The sequence below is a fragment of the Gambusia affinis genome, linkage group LG13 (genome assembly GCF_019740435.1).
Source record: "Gambusia affinis linkage group LG13, SWU_Gaff_1.0, whole genome shotgun sequence".
Lineage (NCBI taxonomy): Eukaryota > Metazoa > Chordata > Actinopteri > Cyprinodontiformes > Poeciliidae > Gambusia > Gambusia affinis.
The window spans coordinates 23570338-23597898 of record NC_057880.1 but is presented as its reverse complement, the minus strand read 5'-3'; the positions used below and the strand labels follow the sequence as shown (position 1 = coordinate 23597898).

The 27561-nt window shown below is 38.3% G+C and overlaps 1 protein-coding gene across 2 annotated transcripts in view; it reads left to right on the top strand.

The window, feature by feature from the left end:
- Window positions 1–27561, top strand: part of LOC122842212 (serine/threonine-protein kinase 32C-like) — a 103130-nt gene that overhangs the window by 56805 nt on the left and 18764 nt on the right. For both annotated transcript variants that reach the window (XR_006372517.1, XM_044135864.1), the window contains exons 4-8: window positions 14602–14775; window positions 21632–21669; window positions 23222–23311; window positions 24424–24527; window positions 24734–24850. Coding sequence is in view for 1 of the 2 variants with exons in the window: in XM_044135864.1 (XP_043991799.1) it covers window positions 14602–14775; window positions 21632–21669; window positions 23222–23311; window positions 24424–24527; window positions 24734–24850 (523 nt within the window). In the remaining variant the exon portion in view is untranslated. The remainder of the gene's footprint in view (window positions 1–14601; window positions 14776–21631; window positions 21670–23221; window positions 23312–24423; window positions 24528–24733; window positions 24851–27561) is intronic.

Below are 27561 nucleotides of genomic sequence, written 5' to 3'. Positions count from 1 at the left end.
CCGAAAAAGACTGAGGAAGACAATGGTGTGGGTGGTGAAAAGTGATGAAGCTGATGCTGAGTGTCAGCTGGAAGGAAGTAGATGTTGGCGGAGGGGAAGAAGGTTGGTTGACTGAGCGGCGTGGGCGGCGTATAGAGAAAGCCTGAGACAATGACCGACTTTCAGTGGAGGAGAGAAGCAGCGTTATCCTACGGAGCAAGAAAACAAAAGAGTTAAATGAAAATTATGTTAAGTTGAAAAAGGTGGCTTGGATTGACTGAGTGGGTGGAAAAACAATTAAATAAGCAAACAAGCAGAGGTACTATGCTTAGAAAAAAAGTTTTTCTAAGATAATTAGGTTGTTTAAGTCGATGGTTGAATGTTTTTTTGTCTTTCAACATCAGCTTGACTCTGTTGCAGCAGAGCTTTTCTCTATAAGCTGATTGTGATGTTTTTATCTTATACATGACCAAAGAAGAATGGAAAATGAAGAAATCATGGAAGTTTTACTAAGTTTTCTTTTCTAGCTTTGAGTGCAAATATCTTTGTCCACTTGAAATAAGACAAAAGTAACCTAAGAGGAACATTTCTGCAAGATATAGCAGCTTGTTTTAAGTCAATAACTCCTTAATAATGATAAAAGTACTAGTTGCACTGGCGGATTATGGGAAAAATGTCTCATTATAAGTGAATTTACCTGCAAATGTAAATAGTACATTTTTTAAAATCAATATTAAGGAATTATTTACTTAAAACAAGCTCTTATATCTTGCTGAAAAGTTACATGTAAGTTACTTTGTTTATTTAAAGTTTTCAAAGATATTTGCTCTAGAAACTAAACCAAAAACACTTGACAAGATTTTGTGTTTTTGCAGCGTAATCGACCCACAATACCACATTTTCCTCACTAGAGGGCGCACTGTTCATGACTGTCTATTTTAGATCTTTTTCGTATAAAGCACTGTACTATACAGCGCATTAAGCGAAGCAAAACAATCATCAGTCAAAGCACAGTGTGTATTACTCCGACGCTCCTGACTACGGTAGCCGTAATGTAACGTAACTAAAACATTTTAACAGAGCGCCGTGAGCCACACATAATCACTTTGAGGAAAGTAAGCACAACCAGAATCAATCCATTTTAATTCAGAGGTGGCGGTTTAATCCAGAACAATATATAAGAAGCATTGTCGGTTTTTGATAAAATTGTAGGCTTTAAAGTGCGCCTTATAGTCCAGAAAATACGGTATTTGCTATGAAAAAACATGTTTACCCCCCAACTGTGTGTCAGAGCGTCAGTGATGCAGAAGGATATGGCGGCTTGTCAAAATGGTGTTTCTTCTTCTCCGCCACGCCGAGAGTGAGGAGTGTTGGGTGAAACCAGCTGTGTTATGGTTTTGGGTCACAGCTGTTCAGCCTCCGATAGCGAGAGGTTTCACCGGTGCGTAAGACGACAGAGAGGAGAAACAGAATTTAACTGACCTGCTGGGAGGAAAACGGGTCTGGATCTGGTTCTGGTTCTGCCTCAGCAAGATGGCGAATGAACGGCTTATTGAAACAGGAAATCAAGATTATTTCCAGTTTATGAGAGATTACATAACGATTCTTCTGGTGGTAGAAAATTTGACATTAAAATTATTTGTCATTTCTGACCTGTCCATCCATCCATCATCCATCCATCCAACCAATGCACAATTTTATCCATCATCCATCCATCCATCCATCATCCATCCATCCAACCAATGCACAATTTTATCCATCCATCCATCCATCCAACCATCCAACCAATGCACAATTTTATCCATCCATCCATCCATCCATCACCCATCCAACCAATTCATAATTCCATCCACCATCCATCCAACCATCCATCCAACCAATTCATAATTCCATCCATCCATCCATCTGTCCGTCCATCCATCCAACCAATGCACAATTTTATCCATCCATCATCCATCCATCATCCATCCAACCAATTCATAATTCCATCCACCATCCATCCAACCATCCATCCAACCAATTCATAATTCCATCCATCCATCCATCATCCATCCATCCAACCAATGCACAATTTTATCCAACCATCCAACCAATGCACAATTTTATCCATCCATCCATCCATCCATCATCCATCCAACCAATTCATAATTCCATCCACCATCCATCCAACCATCCATCCAACCAATTCATAATTCCATCCATCCATCCATCTGTCCGTCCATCCATCCAACCAATGCATAATTCCATCCATCCATCATCCATCCATCATCCATCCATCCAACCAATGCATAATTCCATCCATCATCCATCCATCCGTCCATCCATCCATCCATCCAACCAATGCATAATTCCATCCATCTGTCCATCCATCCATCTGTCCGTCCATCCAACCATCCATCCATCCATCCATTAGAGTTTATCTTTCATGTTTTGTTCTTAAAACACTCATCAGTGTCTGATTGTGGAAGACGCTGTGATTTTTTCCTTCCCTTCGTTTGTGGGATCCTCTCTGAGCGTAACGCCACCAGCCTTGTTATTTGTGCATCACATTGACTGTCTGCTCCATTTAGCTGATGCTTGAGACATGCATCCCAGCAAGGCAGGTAATGAGATGGGACTGATGAGAACGCTGCTTCCTGCTCCTATTGTCTCTCTTACTGTATAACAACCAGGAAAATAATTGGTTCACTGCGTGGGCATGCAGAGTGTGTGTGTGTTCCTCCATACCCAGGGAGATCTGACAGTTGCCTTATCCATTTGGCTCCTCACACAGAACATTACGATTTCTGGCACTTGGCATTTGGGCTTTCAGTTCATTATTAATGGATGTGCGACAGACCAGCTGGGGGTTTTGGGAACTGCCAATTCTCAGAAAGCAAACAATATAAAATAAAAAAATTTTTTTAAAAAAGCATCTCATGAGAAAACGGCAGCTTTGATAAAGCATCACAGGAGTGCTTTTATTGATACGATGCCGCGAGGGAGCCAGAGAGGCAAACACACAAAACTGCTGTCAGTTGAGGTAATGATCCCCGCAATAAAGAATAAAATAGAATTCAACTTTATTGTCACTGCAATGTCACAAGCACAAGCAACGACATGTAGTTTGCATCTATACAGAAGTGCTATACAGGATATAAATATTTATTTACAGGTGTACAAGACTAAATATAAATATAAATATGGGAGCTATATGCACAGATTATACAGAATATACAAGAATGTTAGGAAATGGATTATATATGTATTAGTAGGTTTATAATACAAGATAAATAATAACAGATAAGATTTACAGATTGCATATGTGTGTGTGTGGGTGTGTGGGAGGATAGGGGAGTACAGTCCTCATAGGGACAGGGAGTAACGGGTCGGGAAGGGAGGATCGGGAACCAAAACAGAGAGACACACGACTGTCTGGAAGAAGCATTTGGCCTTGATTTGTTTTGTCGACAAAGAAATGTGCAGACTAAGAGGATTTGTAAGATATCCCACAGCTCATACGTGCACACACTGTGTCTGGAGATGGGCTCCTGCTTTTATTGAGTCCTCCCGAGTTCTGCTGCTGTGCTTGTGAAGAGGCGGCTTCAGAAGAAAACGTTTGGATGGAGCCTCGTGAAAGCCCAGTCTGAATCCCATCAGCGGGGCCAAGGCTGCCTCCAGCCCGCATTAAGTCCGCACACCGCCATAATTGCTGCAGCCGTTCCTGAACTTCACAGAAACCTTGTGTAGGAGTTGAGGGTGCGCCGAATGGATTACTTCAGGGGAGGAAAAAAAATTAATCATCACCTGCTGCACACCAAATCCTCACAAATCCTTGAAAGGATTTGCAACACATGAGGAGACACTGATTCCTTCTTCTGCTTTATAATGTGTGAAAACCTTAAGAGCAGAGGTCACTTCTTTCATCTTTACCTTTGGAAAACAGCTAAGGTGCATAAAAACATTGACAGAAGATGATCAGTTTCCATACTTGTATTTAAAAAAAGTTAAATTAACGTGCTTTTGTTTGACACAAAATATCATTAATGGTAATAGTTTCATTTATTTATTACTTCGCTCCTTGTGTAGAAAGAGATTGTCATGCTGCACTTCATCTTAAGGCTAAACTTTCTCCATATTTCAGCAACAAGGAAATTCAAAGTGATTTACACCATAAAAACATTTTATTATGGTGAGACAAAAAGGACCAAATTTCCACCAAAAAGCTAAAAAAATAATTTAGATTCTAGAAAAAACAAGGACATTTATTACAAAGCACAAAACCTTACCAAGTATTTCCGGTCTTTTTTCTAGAGAAAATATCTCGGTTCTCTTGAAATAAGAAAAGAAACTAACTTACAAGTAACCTTTTAGTAAGATACAGAGATTTGGACCCTGGGCTTTGAGTTTGACACATCAGCTGTTCGACGGCGTGTTGGGCCTTCGGTGATCCCTCCTCCTCTGCAGCAGATTCAGAAAACCAGGCCGGCTGATGGTGAGGATGGATGTGCGCCATCCTGTTCCTTTTAAAATATTGATTTCAGGCCTGGAAGAGGCGAAGAATATGGAGCAGCCGAGTCAGCGGTTTCACTGAGGCCCGTAATTGGCTGTGGGCAGTGGGGATGGTCACAGGAGATATTTACAGCAGATTGAGACAGAAGATGATCGCAGGCAGCAGGAAACAAAGAGTAATGGAGAACGAGCTTCATGTTTGGTCGCACAGGTAATAATAATAATTTGTTTTTAGAAGCTTCTTTCTGACTGTTCAGGGACATATTTGCTGACTTTCCTTGAAAATGGAAGCAACGTCAACTAGAAAATTGTTTTGGTTTTAACTTGGAATTTGAATTTCATCAAGTTGATTTAACAAGAGACAAGCTGTCAAAACATTGTTTTTAAGCCTCATTAATCATGAATCGTGAGTCGTTTCAACGTGATCAAATCATTATATCACAATATGCAACAAATCTGTCTTTTAGTTGAACAAAAACACATTTCTGTTTTATTCACACTCACATTATCAAGTTAAAATTACTACAAATTTTTAAAGTTTTTTTTGGTGTCTGGAAAATGACACATTTCAAAAACCTTTCTAATTGCTAAGTCACGTTCTACAGGTGTGGCGTTGTTGGTTCTGCATTGTGTCTTGTGGGAAATAACAGCCAGACAACTGCAGATCTGAAGGCACTTTTAATCCTCCTGCATTCAAATAGCAGGAAATAGCAGTTAAAAAACAGGCTTTTTCTCATCACAGTGGTCCACAGCACCTGTTTAACCATGAACAAAACTATTTTCAGCACATGGATGTAGCATTTCCATTAGCAATGTTTCATGTAGCATAAGAGCAGCTAAATATATGCTAACACAGTTCTGTCACCGTTTAACAAAGTTTAAGTGCTCCAAAGCACATTATTTTACAAGATCAGTAATCAAACTGTCACTTATTATGCTTAAAATACACTTATTGAACGCAGAAAACAAAACTTCATACCTTCTCCCACGGAATCCGAACAGAAAGAGCGACGGAGTGCGTGGGGAAAACCCTTCACAGACTATAATGGTACGATCCGTTAATTTGTCTTTTTAAACCCCGAACTGACACTCAAAACAACACTGCATGAACTCAACATGTTCAGCAGTAAAGATAATAATTCACATTTTCATTCGCAACACATTAAATTTGAATAAAAATAACAATTTTAAAACCGGAAGTTATCTGCTGTTTTGCAATGGATCTGTCGTCTTTTCAAAATAAATGCTGCAAGGGCTCATATCATTTCCTACTGGAATAGCTTCTCACTTGATAATCTAGTGTGATCACACTGCTACACAGGCACTGCACCTTTACCTAGCAACCCAACCAGAGCTCCAGCACATTTGGTCATCTGGTTCTACTGCTGTACAATGGCTGCTGGAAAGGACAAGTGTTTTGTTGTTGACTTACCATCCACAAACTACCTGCTGCGTTCTCGTTGGTTGTGCAGAAAGCTCCAAGTCTGCTTTTCAAAAATGTACGGTTGTGAAATTGCACATCTGTGTTCATGTGTGAGTGCAAACGTTGAGTTGGGGGTTGATGGGTGTGTGATCAGGAGTAGATTATTTGAATTTAAAGTGACAGAGTCCTAAAATAGGCAGAACTGAACAGACTAACATTTAGTTATCTAAGAATAATTCTGTGCAGAAAATTTTATGAACATGTTTTGCTATCCTAACCTGTTCAAGGAACCTTAATAGGTCACCTTTAAGTTCTATCATAAAGACCGTCGTTAACTCAAATTACTACTGCAAGTTTATATTTCACAATCTCACAAATTTAAGTTTACAACTAAAGCATAAATGTCAGTAGACACAACTAAATGCAGCTCAAATGTTTTATTGTGCGCAGTACATAATAGCAATTGCAAGGTCTAAGCAGAAGTAGAAATATGAAGGTGATAAGAAAAGGTAGCAAGGAGCAATGTTATGAATTACCTTGAACATTTGGGAGAAATTTTAATTGTTTTCTGAATCTGTTGACAAGAATACCAACGAGAGTAGATGTGGAGTGCAGGGAAAGGCAGAGATAAAGACCATTAATAATGTTTATCATGAGCTGTGAAATCCATGAAATGTGCGTCACCCATCCAGTCATGGCAAATTTTGACCTTGTGTGAGATTCTTCTTGGCTCTCTAACAAAATCAGCAGAACACCCCAATGAAATAACGTACCGCACCGATTCGCCTGGCGTCGGCACCACTGGGCATAAGCCTGGCAGTGAGAGCTGCTAGCCAACGCCACCAGACAGAGCACGGCCCATATGCACATCAGACGACGTTGGTGGATCACTGGGGGAATGCCTTCTGCGTTTCTGTGTAGCTGGGTTGGGAGGTCGCCATGCAGATATTATGTACAGATGTCAAGAACCCGATTCAGAGACAGACTGAAGGTTTTAAATACAAACAGCATTAGGAAGAAGACAGTGGACACAACCAGGAGAAAGGTGGGATGAAGTTTAGAGCAAAATTAGGTTCAGGGCTGAAACGATTAATCGGGTTAATCGTGATTAATCAAATATTGAAATAATCGTCAACTAGTTCAATAATTGACTAATCGTTAACTGGAGAGTGTAGACGCAAAATAAGGCGAATTGTTCAATCTCTCAATGGACTTCCAGTTAAAAATACTGTAAAGTATAAAGTGTAAACACACAATATTTTACAGATTTGTATTTGTGACAAATTTTAAAATTCTAAATGTTTTGATGTTTATTCTAGTTAAAAGGACATGTGATATTTAGGGCTGCTAATGATTATTTTAGCAATCAATTAATCTATCAATTATTTTAACAATTAATCAAATTGAAAATGGCACATTCTACAGATTTTTCAATAGAAACAAATTAAAAGGTTCAAATAATCCAATTAATTTTTAAATAGGAAAATAAACATTTTATTGCTTTAAATGTAGTAAAATAGCATTTTATTTTTTTTGTAAATCTTAACCAAGTGAAGCTGAAACCTTCACTTGAAAATTTTTTTGTTAAAATCTATTTGCAGACAAAGGAGGATTTTTTCTTAAATGCAAAAAATGTATATATATATATATATATTTTACAGTTTGGGCTTAATTACTGCTCTGAATACGTTGCTTTTTCATAAAATGATATTGTTTTGAGTCTGTTTACTCCAGTAAACGATTAACCAATTGTTAAATTAGTTGACGATTGTTTCAATAATCGATTATCCACCATTTGTCCGATTAATCGTTTCAGCCCCAATGCTACTGCGTCATTGGTAGAGCACCGTTTCCCTCTGGATCTGGACTGACTGATCGTTTGTTGATTGGGGAGGAAAAGTTCCTTCTGTCTACAGATAATAAAAGAATAGCTTGGATGATTAGGCAGTTTGACACAAACACACAGTTTCCTCACAGTTTTTGATAGTTGCTCCTTTCAGCATTTCTCCCCATGCTTGATCTGATCCAGTTTGTCTTGTTTGGTAGTTGTGGGATTGTACCTGCTATGCAGCAGAAGAGTTTTAACGAGGACACTTTGTCTACTTTGTCCTGTTCTTTCTCTCCATTCTCCTTTCAAACTGGGACATTTTTTAGGACGCTGCTCTTAAAGTTTCACTTTGTGAAATCGGGTCGGTGTTTTAAGGTGACTCTGGAGCTTCAGAGAGGAGAGGCAGAGCTCAGTCAGATCATTGTTGGAGGATTCCTCAGAGGACAACTCAGGCGTCTCGTGATTGAGTCATGCAGCCAGGCCTGAGCTTTATATAGGCCACTGAAACTTTGCGGACGGCTCGAGCCAACAGAACCACAAGCTTTCGTTTCTCTCCGGCTTTTTCCTTCAAAACTCTTTCTCCTCTTTCGTTGTCCTGTTATTTCCCTCTCTTCCTCCCAGAACTCATTTGTCATTGTGGCCTGATTATTTCAGCCTCTGTCTTGTGTTGCTCCTCTCTTTGTGGCTGTTCCAGCTTAGTCCTGGACCGGACTTTCTGCTCGGTCTCCTCGTGGTTCTGGGCAGGTAACCTGACCACAGAGGTGTTCATTCATATTCGTTTGTGCTCATTATGAAGCACCATTCTGTGTAAATTCGTTTCTTTCCAAATATCTACAGGTTCCAGCTTCTACAGAGGGAGACAGCCATGGAAGAAAGTTGATTTTTTGTTTTGTTTTGTAAACTATTTCTATGTGGATTTGGCCCGGTTGAAAGACCCACACTGCAAAAACACAAAATTTTACCAAATATTTTTGTCTAATTTGTGTTGTAAATTACTTGAAATAAGACAAAACCTAGTTGCAAGTAACTTTTCAGCAAGATATAGGAGCTTTTTTATGGTAAATAATTCCTTAAATACTAGATCCACTAGAGTTCGCTGGTACTTTAAAAAAAATCGAGCATATATTGACTTAAAATAAGCTCCTATATCTTACTAAAAAGTTACTTGTACGTTTGTTTTGTTTTAAGATATTTGTAGAAAGTAGATGAAGTTTCTACAAATATTATGTGGTTTTGCAGTCAACCTCTCATGTACAGTAAATCCAAGTATTTTTCATCTAGTTTCTAGTGCAAATATCTAAATAACAAGTAACTTTTCAGGAAGATATAGGAGCTTATTTCATGTCAATAACTCCTTAATATTGATAAGAAAAAGTACAAATTCCTCTTGCAGATTATTTTACTTTTAACAAGATGATCATCTGTCACTTTTAAGGAATTATTGATTTAATAAAAGCTCCTATAGTCACTTGTAAGTTAGTGTTTTCTAATTTCAGGTCTACTAAGATATTTGCCGTAGAAACCATAAATACTTGGTGAGATTTTATGTTTTTGCAGTGTAATCTGCCCCTTAGCTCCCAATCAGAGCAACACTGAAGTAAGCGTCTTTATATACTATTTTCAGAAAAAGCCTCTTCTTCCACACATCCCACATTTTTCTAAGTTCGACATTTTGCAATAACCGGAGAGTCGGCTCCTGACATTCTCAGAACCGGCACAATGAACCGGGAGTTTCATTGTGCTGATTTGAAGGTAAAATATGCCAAAGATGGGGGGGGGATTAAATTGTGCTTGCTCGCTCTACTTTTCCGCTGGAAGAGCCCTGAGATTGTCACTGCTTGTCATCGCCGGCTCTTTTATATGCTCCAGTTGTTGGCCGTTATCCGACATCTCCCTGTCACCTCAGACGCAGCGAGGGAGGAAGTGACAGCCGCAGAGAGAGAGAGAGAAAGAGAGAGAGATTGAGAGAAAGAGAGAGAGAGAAAGAGAGAGAGACCGCAGTCTGCAGGCCGGGAAGCTCGTTTTTAGCGAGGGGTTTGTCTCGGAGGGAGCTCATCTGTCAGCAGGACGGCGGGAAGCAGAGTCTGACAATAAGGTGTTAAAAGGCGGCACACAGCGGCCGGCCGACCGGCCGTCTGTCGTTTTCAACACTGAGGCGGATCTCTGAAAGGTCAGGCCAGGTGGAAGAACTGTGACTGAAGAGCCATTTCCTCCTGACAGCAGGACGGAAAATGAAGTTCAGGGTTTTGCAAACCAACTTCTACCAATTATACAGTAAATCTCATTAGGGCCGACAGATAGAAATAAAAAAGGAGGAGTAAATTTCCCCTAAAAAAATTCTAGCATGTTTTTTTAGGGGACTGTGGCTCTATGGTAGAGTAGTCGTGGCTCTATGGTCTTGCAATCGGAAGGTTGTAGGTTCAATTCCAGCGTCCTCCTGCCACGTGTCAATGTGCCTCTGGGCAAGGCACTTAACCCCAAATTGCCTACCGATCTCTATGAATGGGTGTGTGAATGTTTGTGACTCTAGTGTAAAGTGCTTTGAGTGCTCTAGATGACTGGAAAAGCGCTATATAAGTTCAGTCCATTTACCATTTAGAAATAATTAATGAAATTAATTATTTCATTAATTAATTTATGAAATAATTAATTAACTGTATCGAACGTTGCAGTTTCCCTTCGTTGCAGTTTCCCTTCGTGAGCAGGGCAGACATCCATCCATCCCAAACTGTAAAGCTTATTTAAATGACATCCTGCTGAAGGTTCTAATGTAAAATAAAAAACAGCTCCCGATTAGATGGCACTCTGTTCTTAATTAAAAAATAGAAATTGCATAGCTGAAAGTAATAAAGCTAGGAACAATTAAGCTAAACGCCAAGTGCTATTCCTACGCTAGTCTACATTGAAACATTGAAAATTTGCTCGATTAATCTCACAATTCAGAAGTTTTTTTTCTGGAAAATTTCTGAGATTAGTCTCAACATTTCCGAGATTTTTTTTTGTTTTGTTTTGTTTTTAGCAAATTTTCAACTTTTTAAATTCTGAAACGTCCTTGTTTTTTTTTCTGGACGTTTTCTGAGATTAATCTAAACAGTTTTAAGTTTTTTTTCTAGCAAATTTGCAAAATTTTAAAATGTAAATGTTGAGATTCATCTCAGAAATTATATAGAAAAAAAGCCCAGAGATTTCTGAGTATAAAAAGTTTAAAATTTGTGAGAAAAAGAAGTCAGAAATTTTGATCTCAGGAATAAAAAACAAACAAACATGAACATTTCAAAAGTTGAAAATTTTCTAATTTGGGGAATTGTTAAAGTTTTCAAATTCAGAAATGTCCTTGTTTTTTCTAGAAATTTTATGAGATTAATCTGAAAATGTTTGAGTTTAGTTATTGTTTTTACTTCTCAAGCTCAGAAATGTCCTGGCTTATTCTCTTGAAAGTTACCCTCAAACTTTTTTGGTGGAAATTTACTCCTCTTGTTTTTTTCTATCTATAATACTCTGTGCTGTGTTTTACTGCAGGTGGATAAAATCTGTACTGTGAAATTATTCTGTTTTCTTCCCTCCTGAAGCCAAAAGACTATTTTCTGCTTTGCTCCGTTGCAAACATCCACCCGTTTGGCTGGAAATCACGGCTAAATATGAGCAATCAGAATGCCCTTGTGTGCGTTCATGGCCAGAGTTGAGGATGTAGAGGAAACCTGCTGCTATAAATAGAAGTAATATCACCGTAGTAGAAGAGCTTTGATGAGAAAATAAGGAACTGGCTCACTCGCAATCACACGAAGCCCAGTTTGATAAAAGAAATCACAGAGGCTCGGATTGTTCCCCCACCTGGGGGATATTAAGTTATTAATCTGTCTTTATTCGACTTGGCTGAGTAATCAGCATCTGTTCTGCTTTAATTGTTCCCTTTTGTGGTTTGGTGTTTTGTTCGGAGTGAATCTAAATAGTCACTGAGCGGGCTGCGTTTTAATTTGACTTGCATGATTTGTAAGTCTGACTGACAAAACTGCTCAGAGAGCTTTAAATTGGTCTCCAGGTGAGCACGGGTTCAGAAGTAGATTCTATGTAAATTTGAAAAAAGATGAAGTTTATGGCGCCAGTGGACAGGGAGTCTGGCTAATGAACAAAACCTGAGAGCTGAGTCCGTGAAAAAGCAGCCTGATAAATGGAAGATCTCACTTCTGCTTTCAGAAACTCCAGGACAATTAAAATACTTTTTCATGTGGGACAAAGTTGTTGAGTTAAAAGTACTCTCAGGACAATAAAATAAGTTGAAAAACCCTAACGTCAAGCAAATAAGTCTTTTTGTGTTGTAGTAAAGTGATGTTTTCTAAAAACAGCCCCAAAAAGACGTTTTTTTGGCAACAAGTAAATGTTTTCTGGTGTCTGGAAAATGACATGTTTCAAAAAGTATGCATTCCCTGTCACCTAGCAACCCTAGAGGCCTTGCCCGTTGCTTAGCAACCTCAGCATAGTTCCACCCGTCACCTAGCAACCCCAGATTTAAAAAAAAAAAACCCAAATAACATTAACGTACAGAGGATCTTTAACACGATCTTTATTGCAATATTAAAATAAAGAATAACCACAGACATTGACAATGTTGGTGTTGAGGTCTTGCAATCTTCAACACATAAAGTAAATAAACAAAAGTTAAATTTATACATAAATTGGTCAAATTTATGTTTTTCCCTATATTATTTTCTTAACAAACAAAGTATCAAAATTACATTCAGATACATAATATCAACCCAATATGACCTCCAGGATGTTTGGTTTGCTGGTTTTTCCACCATTTTCAAGTGCAAGTGTAAATGTTTTGAATAACTCAGAAACATATAATAATAGGTCACCTTTGAAAAGGATTTTGTACATTTACTATGTTGAAAACAGCATTTAGTTTAAAAAAATTATTTTGGCTCAATTGAGCAAATTTTGTCTTGTCGCAAGAACAAGATTTGGGTCACTTCCTTTCAAAGCGTTTCCTTTGGGCCTAATTTCACAAATTAGATGGGAGATAATTTGGATCCAGCTAAAAGTTTCTGGATACACGTAATTCTACTCATTGTAAAAACTTGGTTATAAAAAGATGAATGCTTTGTGTTGTACTTAACATTTTCACTTATAATAAAATTGTTGGTAATAATTTAGCCTGATTCCCAATAAAAAAAATCTCCATCTGCCTCAAATTTGCATCATTCTTTAATCGCATTTGATGGCCGCACAAAATCAGTCTAAGCGCAACAAAACGCCCCCTGCGCCGCACTTTGGACACCCCAACTCTAGGAAGCAAAACTTCTGTTCATAACTGGCATGTAACAATAGATGGATGTTTAGTATGATTTCAAGCCTGCCAGCAGGATTTTATACAGTTTAACAAAAGGCCAAAGAACACAATAAGCTAATATTTTACATAGTTTGTGTCTTTGTCTGTTGCATCGTGTATCTGGATGCACATAAAAAAGAATAAACACTGCAACTGAGATTTGACTGTGGACAAATGAAGGCCAGATAAAGATCACCGACCGCAGGAATAGCCACGGTCTCCAGCTTGGTATGTTATTGTTGCGTTGACAAAAGAAACAGCGTTGCTCTAAACCGCAGCCAAGAACGATGCAAACACAGAATCAATCACTGAAACAAGGAAACAATTGCTTCAGATTTGGCTCTGGGCTTATTGATGAACAGCAGAAATGTCTCGACAGCTTGAATGATGCATGGCACTCAGCACAAAACGCCGTGTAAAGCAAACTAGCAAATATTTCCAGAAAAGACCCAGACAACATGGAGGGAGGTTTTTCTTTGCCCAGATGAAGATGAGGTTCATTTTTTTTAAAGCTTGAATCTGGCTGAGTGAAACACAAATGTCAAATAGTGACTAATTAATGCCTAAATCCACTTAGTAAGATAAACATCTGTTGTTACGCTGATGATAGTTAACTATTAAAAGAGAATATCTGTATATGGGACATTTAGCCTTTAGCCTTCATTTCAGACATGAGAAAAAGAACAGAAATAAATAATCAAAAAGCTTGGATAATTTTTTTATTATTATTTGGTGTTGGAGTTCTCCTAATATGATTTCATTCTGGTAATATTAGGACTTTATTGTCGTATTACTTTGACTTTGTCATTTGACTTTATTCTTTTAACATTATGTCTGTAGACATATAGAATAAAATCATTTTAGCCAGACCCAAAGTGCAAATATTCAAAGTGTAAATGAAGCTGTAAAACGACCTTCTTAAACAAAATGGTGGCCCTGACTGTGATGACATCATTGATCTATGGAAATCCAATGAGTGCATTGTTGAAAAAAAAATTATTACATATTCAAAAACCAGAAATTTGATTAATCGATGAAATAGATTTATTGCCCAACCCTGGAGAGAAGTTGAGGACGGTCTTCATACACTGCAGAAACACAACATTTTCTAGTTTTATCTAGTTTCTAGCACACTTGAAATATGATAAAACTAAATTATTAAAAACATTTCAGCAAGACATAAACAATAAATCCTTAATATTAATGAAAAAGTAGCAGATTTTTTCACTCATAACATAGGAAAAATGTCTTGTTATAATGAAATAATCTGCCAATGGAACTGAAACTTAATCAGTATTAATGAATTAGTGTTTATATTGTGCTAAAAAGTTACTTGAAAGTCACTTTTGTTTTATTTCAACTGTACAGAGATCAATTACTTGGTTGCATTTTTGCTTTCTGACCCATCAGGATGCTTGTTAAAACCTTTGAATGTGTGTTTTGCATGCAGGCCCTGCTTTCCGCTTTCCGCTTGCTGTGTTTGTGCTTCTGCTGGAGCGCCGTGTCCGTTCCCTTCGCCCTCCCGTCACTGAGCGGTGTGTTTCCTCCCAGGTACTCCTTCCAGGATGAGGAGGACATGTTCATGGTGGTCGACCTCCTGCTCGGAGGAGACCTGCGCTACCATCTGCAGCAGAACGTCCAGTTCGGCGAAGACGCCGTCAAGCTCTACCTGTGTGAGATGACTCTGGCCCTGGACTACCTGCAGAGCCAGCACATCATCCACAGGTGCAGACTCATGTTTTATCTGTTGTTTTGGTTTTCTTCAGGATTTCTGTTGCTTCAAACGTTAGTTTATTTTTGGCAGTTTTTGCAGCCTTATGTAACAAAAGCAGAAAACTGCCATATAAATGAGCAACTTTAAGTTGAAGCGAAAGTTGTGACTTATTCATGCATCTGCCTGACACCAGCAAGATGAATGTTATATCTTTTGTTTTCAGGGTACGCTCTGTGGTTGCAACTAACAATTACTTTACTAATCTATTATTCTGATGATTAATCGATTAATCAAATTTTAAAAAATGCCACATTCTGCATTCATTCAACCAACTAAGCCTTTTAACACAATATAAACAACATTAAAAAAATGTAATTAATTAAATTATTTTTTCAAATAAGAAAACAAAAATTGCATTACAAAAAAATATTGTCAAATAATACATTCATTACGGTACTTTTTGTATTAACAGTTGGACAACAAAAGTAGAAATTACTCCAAAATTTGACGCAGGGGAAGCTAAAAATGAAATTGATCAATTCTGAATAGAGGATATTTGCAAACAAAGAAGGTTTTTCTAATCTTAAATAAAAAATGCATGTAATTTTTGTACCATTTTTGTCTTAATTACTGCTTTGAGTGCTATTTTTAGAGTCTGTAAACTCCAGTAACGATTAATCAGTTACTAAATTAATTGACTTTTGTTTCAATAATCGATTAATCACAATTAAATTGATTAATCGTTTTGTTTTTTTACCTAATATCCTCAGTATTTACAGACAGAAGTGTCCAATAATAACTTAAAACTAAGTTAAATTATTTCAAAGGAGCAGAAACTCCATAAAGAAAAACTTCAAAAGTTACAGTCAAGGTTACATCTGGCAGCTTTGGCATTCAAGAGGCTTTGTGTCACTATATTCAGCATCAGCAGCTTGCACTAACATGATTGATATTCCACCTTGCTTTGTTTCTGCTGAAACAGGATGAATTACATTTTAAGATGCAGATGGAGTAAAATCTGTTCTTCCTGTAGTTAGTTTACCTGAACCATGAAGTCGCCTGTCCTTTCTGCAGACATTTTTACGGCAGAAACACGATTTGGATGTTCGCACCTTCATCCAGTGTGAGCTCACTTCCTTTTACATGTCACTACTGTTTCCTGTTGTGTGTTTTTGCTCAACTTTAGTAGTTTATTTCAGGTAGAGCATAACAGCATCCTTTTATCTACTAAATTTTTGGTTGGACAATTCCTCTCTCTGGTTTTGCAGGCTGTGCAGCTAGTAGGCTTTATACTCTCACTTTTTTTTAACTTTTGCAACGGTTACAAAGATGTGTAACCATGGCAACAAGGTGGGAGTACGTGATTAGCATCTCAAGAACTCAAATAAAAGTTCAAACCATCTCTTAGCAGGCAAGGCTCTGATCTCCGGGTCCACCGTGTCAGAGATTTAAAAAGGAGCAGCAAAAGCAAACGAGGTGGATTAGCAGTGCTAGCCAACAACTGACTTGCAAACATGTTTCTGTAAAATATTCTCTCTGCTGTCTGGAAATTGAACCTGTTAGCATCTAATGGTGGCCATGAAACTGTCAAACAAAAACAGTCTTCAGTCAGAGGCCTCTTCAGATTTGTTGCAAGACTGACTGCTACTGGTGATCCCTCCTTTGTTTGCCTTCAGTCAGTTGTAAGAGCAACAAATTAAAAAAACATTTTTCCAGAAGATCTGAGTAGCTCTTCCTTTAAAAAATAAAATAAAATAAAATAAATAAATCCTTTAAAACCACCTTTAAAAAAATATGTAAAATATTCTCTCTTTTCTTTAACCTGTTTTGGAAACGTAGATGGGAATTTTATGTTTCTGCCATAGATTAGTAAAATCAAAGTTGAAGTACAGTAAAAAGTACCAGATTTGTTCTGGTTTTCATTTTTAGCACCTTTGCGTCATGCAATCAAACTATTTTTAATATTGTCACCTTCCAAAAATAATGAACAGTCATTTTTTGCCAAATGTGACTTTGGCAACAAATAAAATCACTACCTCTTTCTCTCCAAAGAAAGTTTTGGCAACAAACAAAACAGAACAAAAAAAAACTTTTTACAATTATCTTAGGAAGGTGACTTCACTCCTTAATTTATTAAAGGACTGAAGCTATTCAGATCAACATGAAAAATTAAAAGCCATTTGAGATCATATTCAGATAGTTGTGGGAAAGTGTTTCTATAATAAAGAGCGCAGAGAAGAGAAATAGATTATATTGAGGCTTTTCAGAATAAAAAAACATATTTAACTACTGAATGAGTTTCTCTGAATGGTCATGTGGGTCATGGCCAGACTGTGGGGTTCAACGAAATGAATAACGGAGATTATTTTTTGTAAATGCAGCTACGTATCATCTTTAATAAGTTCAACCTCCACTATGTAGTTTATTCTGCACAGAAATGCTGAGCTCAGCATTTCTGTGCGTCTGCAGTTTGTTGAGCGAAAGAGCGGAGATCCCAGCAGACTGCTGACTTAGTGCCACAGGAGGCTGAAACGTTGTTTGAATGCTGTTCCAAACCTTCTCTGGGCCACATTTTACCTTCAAACAACTTGGGGGTGTGTGCGCATGTGTACCTGCATTATTAATGTTGTGAGGAGTTTCGGTTTTATTTCCTCTGAAGTAAAACCGAAGTGATGGTGAGAGATCTGTCTGTGTGTCTTACAAGCAGACTTTGGTTCTCTTCCTAATAACAGAGGGGATGAAACGATGCTGCTCTGCAGAAAAGAGCATTCTGGTGAAATATGCATGTGAAGGTTTGTTCTATTATGAAGAAAGATAAGACACAAATACAATATTGTACAAATTAGTATAAATTCCTTAAAGTGCAGAACCAATCTGCTGTTCTTTTTATCAAAATTGAAAAGTCTCTCAGACTTCCCTACTTCCTTGACCCACCCCTGCATTTGAAAACTCTAGAAAGTTACATTTTGAGGCTATTTTTGGGACATTTTTTTGTGTCAAATACTTCTAAAAAAACTATAATTGACATTTGTTTTGCTGAAAACACATTTATTTATGGTATATTAAGAAACATCTGATTCACTCCAGACATAGACATGGTCACTTAAAGGAAACCCATTACACAAAATTCACATGTTCTGCGTTTTTATACTTCCTGCTTCTAGAAATAGTTCAATGTCCTAAAAAAACATCCAGCCATTTTCTGGCAATAACTTAATGTCTATTGGTGTCTGGAAAACAAGCCATTAAAAAAAAAAAAAATCCTCTCGATTATTAAGTCACAACTGACAGTCGCTGCACCGTTACCTAGCAACCCCAGCAGAGTTCCACCCATCACCTAGCAACCGAAGTTGCCATCCAGAAACCAGTTGCTGCATTCTCTGTAGGTTGTGCAGGAGGCTCTGGTTGTATAAGTGCCCATCTGTTTGATGAGCTGAGCCTGGGGACTCTGGGTTGGGTTCTCCAATCTCTGGGGTCGAGGTCGCCGAGGTGGTCAAAAAGCTCCTCGGTGGTCAAAAAGCTCCTCGGTGGCAGGGCCCCGGGGGTGGAGGAGATCTGCCCGGAGTTCCTTAAGGCTCTGGATGTTGTGGCAGACCAGGGTGGTGGTTCCCCTGCATTGGCAGACCAGGGTGGTGGTCTCCCTGTTCAAAAAGGACCGTAGGATGTGCTCCAATTACAGGGGGTCACACTCTTAAGCCTCCCTGGCAAGGTCTATTCGGGGGTTCTGGAGAGGAGGGTCCGTCGGATTGTCGAACCTCGGATTCAGGAAGAGCAGGTTGGTTCTGGTTCTGGTTCTGGTCGTGGAACACTGGACCAGCTCTACACCCTCAGCAGGTCCTGGAGGGTGCTACATGTGTTTTCGTGTCCCTCGGGGAGCCCTGTGGGGGGTCCTCCGGGAGTATGGGGTACTATGGGAAATAACTGACCAATGGATCTAGTACTTTTAAAATTAATATTAAGAAAGTATCTACTTAAAACAAGCTGCTAGATCTTTCTTAGGTAGTTTTTATTTTTTATTTCAAGTGCTCTAAGATGTTTCAGCTAAAAACTAGACAAAAAATACTTAGTAATATTTTATGTTTTTGCAGTGTATGAGAAGTTTACTGTAAAAACACAAACTCATATCTCATACCGAATAGTTTTGGTCTAGTTTATTGTACAAATATTTTTGTACACTTGAAATAAGACAAAACTAACTTTTAATTTCTTAATGTTGATTTTTAAAAGGTACTGGTTCCATTGGCAGTTTATTTAACTAGCATTTTAAATCAATATTAAGAAATTATTGAGTTAAAACAAACTCCTACATCCTTGTAAGTAAATTTTTTTTTATTATTCCAAGCGTGCTAATATGTTTCTGCTGAAAACTAGACCAGAAATACTTGGTAATGTTTTGTTTTTTTGCGCCGTTCACATGGTGTGATCAGGACTCATGTCGGTTTCACTGTAATGCGTAGAATCAATGGCTGCTCTGTGGGATTTCTCCTTGTTTCCTCCTCCTTTTCACAACTCAAGACGGAGATCTTCCAGTGCCGCTTTTAATGGCTTGTCGAGCCGTCAGCGTGGAACAGACGAGCTTTTCACATGTCGAGTGGGTTTTGCTCCTCAACACATCCATTGACTCCTTTTTTTCCTTCAATCTGCCACCAGCTTTCAGTCTCACATTTCCTCGTCTGCAACTGATTCCTGGGGAGGTGGGATGTTTGTTTGCCTGAAACCAGGATTTTATGTGCAGAAAGAGGTGAAACAGTTTCAGTAGCAACTGCTTCCCATTCTTTACAATCAGATCCTCCAGATTCCAACTTTAGATATACGGACCTAGAATTAAACCCCTTTTCTGTAACTCAGGCTCAGGAGCTGCCGCCCGCCTCCTAACACATGATTGAATGCACCCCTGCTGATGTGTATCTGCAGCTATTTTTAGGTGCTCAGACAGAGGTATATGCTGTAAAAATATACCCACCCTGCAGCGCCCAGCGGTCCGTTACCATCCAACAAGCAACGCTCTGCTTCCAGCTCCATATCCACATAAATGTGGGAAATATCCTACTCCTTCCAAGTGTCCTCTGCGTTCCTGTTTGCTTTTCTTGTCGTTGATTTCTCATTCAGAATGCTAATATGATAACTGAGCGACGCTTTGATGTTTACCAGCCTGTCTCTGCTGGATAGGAGCCTTAATCCCATTGCCGGGGATCCGTGGCCTGCGCGGCTCCAGCGTTTAAGTTTCTGACAGTAGGATACAGTACACCATTTTTTTGTTTTCTGCACCAACTTAATGAAGAAGGGTCTCTGGTCTCCTAGCAACAGTCAGCTGTCACCGTGCCCAAGGAGGTAAAATTAGTCTTATTAGGGGAAGGGAGGTACCAGAGAAATCCTCGTGTTGCTTTTCACTGATTCCAATAAATCACTTCTGGATTTAAAGCCGCAGTTTGTAACTTTTGTAAAACTATTTGTTTTTTTTACATATTTGTTAAAATTGTCAACATGTCATATGAAGCGGAAAATCTGAGAAAAAAAACGATTTCTTCCACAACCTGCCTGAACTTTTACTGCCTCCTGAAGACATGCACCCAACCAAAAACAACCAATCAGAACCAGGAGGAGGGTCTTAGCGCTGCCAGTCATCCTCATGTATGGACTGCTAAATGTGCTAATAGCGGAGGAACAACTTACTCTTCCATCTGTCGTCCTGCTAACTAGCTTTAGCATTCGTGGCAGGCTTTTATAGCTGCAGCAGATAGCAGGAAATAATTAACAGTGTTAAGTCCCGCCTCCTGGCTCTGATTGGCTGTTTCTGATTAGCTCATGCCAGCCCCTACAAGATTCCTCTCTGGACGGTTGCCCATGTCGCCCATATCAGAAACCACCACTTAATCAAGGACAACTCTAAGCAGGTGGGTTTTAGTCTCTCTTTAAAGGAACTCAGTGTTTCGGCTGCTTTGCAGTTTTATGGAAGTTTTTCAGATTTGTGGCACATAGAAGCTGAATGCTGATTCTCCATGGTTCTGGTTCTGGTGCAAAGCAGACCAGAACCAGAAGACCTGAGAGGTCTGGAAGGTTGCTATGACAACAGCAGACCTTCAATGTGATGTGGTTCAGTGATTAATAAACTAAATAAAGTATTTTAGAGTCTAATCTCTGAGCTACAGGGAGCCAGTTTAAAATGTGTAGTTAATCTATATAAAAGTCTAACTATTAAATAAAAAATTGAACTTGTGATGGAACCCTAACGTATTAGGATCCAGCGGTATGTTGGATGAGTCTCCCCTCCTCCTCCTCTCTCCTTCAAGGCTTCTGCTTCAACATCTTCGTCGGACGCTCTCTGGACGCTGCCTGTGTGTCTGTGCTGCAGTGTGACGTGAACCGTGATTAAACACAAGAAGCGTGTTCACTCTGAAGCACCTGGCGACAGTCATGTATTTAGCGCATGCAGCCCCTCTGTAACTCGCTTGCTGTGAGGGAACCTGCAGATATTGTTGCACCTAAAGTCCCTCCGGCAGCGTTGGAAATGAAAGAATTTCCTCCCTCTTTTGCTCTTACTGACACAGTGTTGCACCAACACGTAATTCACACATGCATCAGCCTCCAACACACCTCCTACAGACTTTCACATCTACACATACTGTATATATCTAATCCCAGGCTTTCCCACATGTGACGACATCTTGCAGCACGGTTTCAGAATGTGTCGGCTGCAGAGCAGACCAAACGCGTCTAGTTAATGTAATGAGCATGAAACCCAACCTTTACTGCTCTGGTTGTACTTTAAAGAGGCTGTAAGAGCTGCTGAACTTCATTTAACTGCGTCTTAATGTTAAGGTGATTCAATCACATCTACGTTTTTTGTTTCTTCTGTTTTTCTTTCAGAGATGTGAAGCCAGACAACATCCTTTTAGATGAACAAGGTAGGAAAATGACTGATTTGTTTTTTGTTGCGTTCTGCAGGATTCAATTATTGGATGCTTCTGTTGTTTCCTGCTCTAACTTCAATTTGTGTAAACAATCATTTTTAATTTACAATAATTCAAAGTTTGCTACAATTGCCATTTAAAGCTTTGCAATAACTCACTAATAGACTTTCTATGCAACAATTTATTTATTTTTTATTGAAAAATATTCTGACATGCACTATAAACTATTTCATGAAGCTGAAGCTATTTCCTCCTGCATGTTTTAGACAAAAGGTGTCCAAAATGTGGTTCAGGGGCCATTTGTGGGCCTCAAACAGAATTCAAGAATGGCATAACTTTGTCTTTCCAGCTCAGGGATTTGATGCAGATTGATTTTAAAAATTGAATGTACAGGTTTCACTGGTACAGGGCGTCTAAAAAGAGATTCTTAGGAATTAAAATGGAAAATCTGTTCATTTTTTTATTGTCTTTTTCACTTTAAGTTGAATTTACATTGAAAAGGGTCAAAATTGGGTCAAATACACACAGCACCAAATGTACAGCAGATTGGCCGAAAAAGCAAATAATCATAGTGCTGTAGTGAAATCAGTGAAATTTTAAGTCACCAATGCCACATATTTGTTCCTCAAAGCAAGTGCAACAACCCTTTTTGGGGTAGGGAGGTCATTAGTCTTTCCTTTAACATTTTTCAAGGTTTAGATTTTTTTTTTTTTTTTTTCACAAATCTCAGTCAAAGCCTTGATCAAGACAAAGCTGCGGAGCATTTTTCCTGCTGAAGATGCTTCAGTTTTCTCTCTGCTACATTGAAAAATGAACAAAACAAAACTTAGGAGTTAAAATTTGTGCATCTTCTTTGCAAAAACGTCTATTTTGTTGTAGATAAATTCACCAATAAACATTACTGAACTATTTCTGTGATTACACTGTGAGAAACCTTGATTTTATAGCAGCAAGCGACCCTGAGTTTTCTGTTTGCTTCAAGCTTTTTCTTTTATATTTTCGTATAATAATCCTGAGTAGAAAAGGCGTTAAACTCAAGCAGGAACTGTTACTTTACTTTTGCATTCAATGCCTCTTTTATTCTTTTACGTAATCCAGTCCTTTGATGTTTAATCCATAGGAACACATTTTCAGCTGCAGAAAAATCCATCATTACTTTAACAAATCTGCTTCTTACTGATGAGTCACGACAGTGACGATACAAACTGAAGTCCAAAATAATGACTTCACACTGATCCGGTTCACTGAAACATCACTTTTTATTTATTTTGTTTACATTCCGGAGTAACAGTAAAATATATTTATATATATATGCTGCTTTTTTAATGTTTTTCTGTTAAAAGTTGGTGCAGAATATTTCTGAATCAGCTTTATTCGCCCAGTTTGTGCACATAAACAAGAAATTTGATATCCACTTTGCTCTCAAGAAAGGCATTTTAAATATAAAATATGTAGAAAGTAGTGACGGCGTCCGTAATTAATGAATCAAAATCAGCACATTAAAGTAAATATATAAATGATGTTGTCCTTTGTTTCTGTTTCTCAGGTCACGCTCACCTGACAGATTTCAACATAGCGACCATAATAAAGGACGGAGAAAGAGCCACAGCGCTGGCTGGAACCAAGCCCTACATGGGTAACATTGATCCGCCATTGTGTCCTTTAAGTAGCTGCTCCTTCTCTGCAAACACAGCTGTGCTGAGAAAAGATGAGAAAAGAGTCGCCTGTATCAGCTACGAACAGGAAAACTGGCTTAATGCCACTTTGAGCGCAGATTGAGGTTTGTTTCTAAAAATGATATATATGCTGGATCAAAAAAGTCTTTAAATATAATTTTGATTTCTTTTCCTACTTACTTATTTTCCTGGAGTTGTTTTTAATAAACTGCTCCAAGTAAACATATCTATAGTGACACAAATGCAGCTTCGGTTTTTGCTGTGACAGTTCGCTTTGTTGTACCAGGAAAAGAAATCTTAAAAAGATCTTAAGAGCATGTGGTCAATTCTCAACTGGACACCCAAACAGACTGTAGCTGTGTTTACATCCAATCGTCAAGCGAATTTAAAATGTTGCAAAAAAGAAAACGCGAATTTGGCATTTGGAGTGAATCAACCAGACGAATTGTGTCGGATGTTGACGTTACGTTTGAATGTAATAAATAGAAAGTAGAGGTTGCAAACGAGCATGAACCACACATCCTAGAAAAATGAAGAGTCTGAGTTGGAAGTGTGGACTTTCGTGTCTCTGGTAAGGCAGAGACCCACCTGTAGATTGGAAAGTTTGCTACGTCAGAATTTATTCGGTAAATGTGTTTCCATCTCCTCTCTTTGGGGAAAAGCCAAAAATCACTGCAACCCTTTGTGAAAACTTATAATTATGAGTTATTTTGAATTTTGCTGTTTCATCGGCATTTTCTAATGCGATACTTTAAAAGGCGCAAAAAGAACATTGATGGAAACAGCCTGTGATTTAAAAAAAAACAATGCCACCATTACAAATTTTGGTACTGAAGTACATTTTTATCATGGTTAAATAGCTTAAATGACAAAAAGCTGCAAACAAAAAGTCTAAAAATGTGGATGTATCAAACATATTGTGTCACTGCCGAAATCTCCACCGATGCTTGTAGATTCTCTGTTGAAGGTGCAAAAGGAAGTAAAGGCTGTTTGTTCTACATTTGTGTGTTGTAGTTCGTAAAACCAGATTTTTTTTTCTGCACCAGACTTGATTTTTCTGCTTTTCTTTCAGCTCCAGAGATCTTCCAGTCGTTTGTCAGCGGAGGTACAGGCTACGCGTTTGAAGTCGACTGGTGGTCGTTGGGGGTGACGGCCTTTGAGGTGCTGCGTGGATGGGTGAGGCTCTGACAGCTTCAGCGTGGCAGATACCGAACAAGAACTGATTGTTCTGAATGCTTTCTGATTTGATCTATTTGTTTTATTCTGTTTTAATTTTGTTTGTTCTGTTTGTTTTATTCGTTCTGTTTGATTTGTTTGATTTGTTCATTCTCATCTTTCTTTCTTTCTGTTTGTTCTGTTGGTTTTGTTGGTTCTGAACCCAGCGGCCGTACGATATCCATGCCAGTAACTCTGTGGAGTCGCTGATCCAGCTCTTCAGCACAGTGAGCGTCCAGTACAGCCCGGCCTGGCCCAAAGAGCTGGTGGCACTACTGAGGAAGGTGAGTTACACTGAGCATCCATCCATCATCCATCCATCCATCCATCCATCCATCCATCATCCATCCATCCATCCATCCATCATCCATCCATCCATCATCCATCCATCCATCCATCCAACCAGCAGAGACCAAAGTCAGCAGTCTGGATTTTTTCAATATGTCGGGTTTACCTTCAGGTAATTTGGTGGTTTGGACTCAGACTCAATGTCAATAGACTCCCAGTCTAAACTGTACTGGGAGCGTTGTATTCAGCAAATGGAGAATAGTATTAGATAACTGGGACTTCCCCAGACGAACACTAACCTATCGCTGTAATCCCACAGCATCGTCATAAACCTTCACCAGTTCAACTCAACATGAACTGGATAATCCCAAACCCCTCCTCCCCATCAACAACTGGAAGAAAACCACACTGCCTCACCTGAATCCAAAGTTTGGCAAGAAGTTGGAATTTCTTTTCCAATATTTTCCTAAAAACACAAAAATTGCATCACAAAGTCACTCTGGAAACTACTTGTTATGAGAGCCTGTACACTCTGTGTACGGGCTCTTCAATCTGGCTCTAAACAAATTCAGTTAATCCATTTCGCTTCCTTTTAAACATAAAAGATTTGATTTAGGACCTAAAACTGTTTTGTACATTTTGGCCTCCAGGAAAGAAGCATTTGCCAAATTAAAGCAGAATATCTAGATTTTGTGGTAAAGTTTTTTTTTTGTTTTTTTTTTGCAAAACCGTAATTTGAGAAGCTGGGATATTTGCTGTTTTATTAATATTGGATTATTTTAAAAAGCAAAATTCTGGAACATTTTTTAGCATGTTATCGATTTGGGTATAAAAAGAAAGCAGCTTTTCTCACACTAAGTTTAGCAGAGTTCACAGTTACATGGAAATGTCAGTGGAGATTTCATCATCTTATTTTTAGTCAGCGCTGACCTTTTGTCTTCTCAGAGAAAAACGAGCAAACACCCCCTGCAGCGCGGCGCATTATCTGTCAATAATTAACCTTGAATCTTTGGGTTAGCTGTTGTGGAGTTGAGCTTTCTCTGCATCGCTGACGTTACAGAAACCTCACTCTGGGAAGCAACTTCCCAACCTCAAGGGGACTCAGTGTTTGCATAGTATCTCTAAAATTTAATGAGCGATGGATCTTCGCTCTAACTAATTATGCTACTTATTAAAGAGGGAATCAATTAAAGTATTACGGAGTGCTAATCGAATTTTCATCTCATCCTAAGTTACCGAGTCTTCCTCGGAAAGACGATCAGGGCGGACTTGGAGGTGATGCACTGAGATGGAAACTGAGTTTAGAGGGAGGAGAGGATTTGTGTTGAGAGGGGGAACATCGCTGGAGGGAAACGGGAAGAGTCGAGACCTCCAGGGCAACCGAGGAAAAAAGCGACAGATGGGAAGAGAAACATGCATGAGAGGAAAAGTCACCTCTTTCCTCTTCTGCATACGTCTGTGTGTTAATAACCAAGGAAAACAGCTAGTTGAACATTAACGATTGAAAACAGGGTGGCCTTAAACGTCTTAAATTGTTTTAACTAAAACTGAGGCCTTGAAATGTCTTAAATTCATTTTAAAATATGTAATTTGCCCTTGAATGTTGTGACAGGACTATTTAATCTCCAGCTTTTTGTTGTTTTTTTCTCTTGCGGTGTTTTTCTGTCAGGAAAAAGTTTGAGTTTATTTTGTTAAATCTACTTTATTAGAACAAATAACTTTACATACAAAGATCTTCAACACAAGTAAAATTAGATTATAGTAAAGAAGAAATAATGAACAGTGCAATAATGTTATGCACTATTGCACATATATATATATATATATATATATATATATATATATATATATATATATATATATATATATATATTAAAAATAATGAAAATAATTTTTAAAATAAAACAATATAAAATTACAGTGATAAAATCGTAGCATTATGAGAATAAAGTCAAAGTATTATGACAATAAAGTCGCACACGAATAAAGTTGAAATAATACGTGAATGAAGTTATATTACAAGAATGAAGTTGCAATTTTTGACTTTTCTCAAAATATTCTGACTTTATTCTAGTATTTTTTATACTTTACTCTCTGAATACAATTTTATCCATGCGATATTGTGACTTTATGTATAATTTTAATTATTATTTTACTTTCTAAGCATGACCCTGATGCTTTGTTGTATAAATTTAATTCACAAGGGATTTAAAAAATCTTAAATTGAAGTTGGTGAAAACCTGGAACAGACGTATAATAACAACTATAAATTGTTCACTTAGTGTCAAAAAGAAACAGATGATCTGGAATCATGCAGACGTTTTTCCGTCTTTCATAAAAGTCTTCCAGTAAACAGGAAATAAATTCCAGAGGATGTTTTACAGTGCGTCCGTGCGCTGTCTGTCTGGATGACGAAGTTCTCTGGACGGAGAGACGGTCTCTTCCGCTCGGCTGCTGATCGATTACCGTGTCTGGATTCCACCCAGATAGACCTAACCGGCCCTGCAGGGGAAAAAGTGAATCATCCTGCAACCAAAGGAGGAAAATAAAGCACAGGAAGAGAGTTAACATGACAACCAAAGCCACTTCCCATTATCACTTCCTGCGTTTAGCCCCAGGTGAAGGATGAAACATGATGCATGCTATTAAAATACAAACAGCATATTTATTGGTTTTTAGGCTCTCTGGGGAAAAAAAGCAAAGAGCT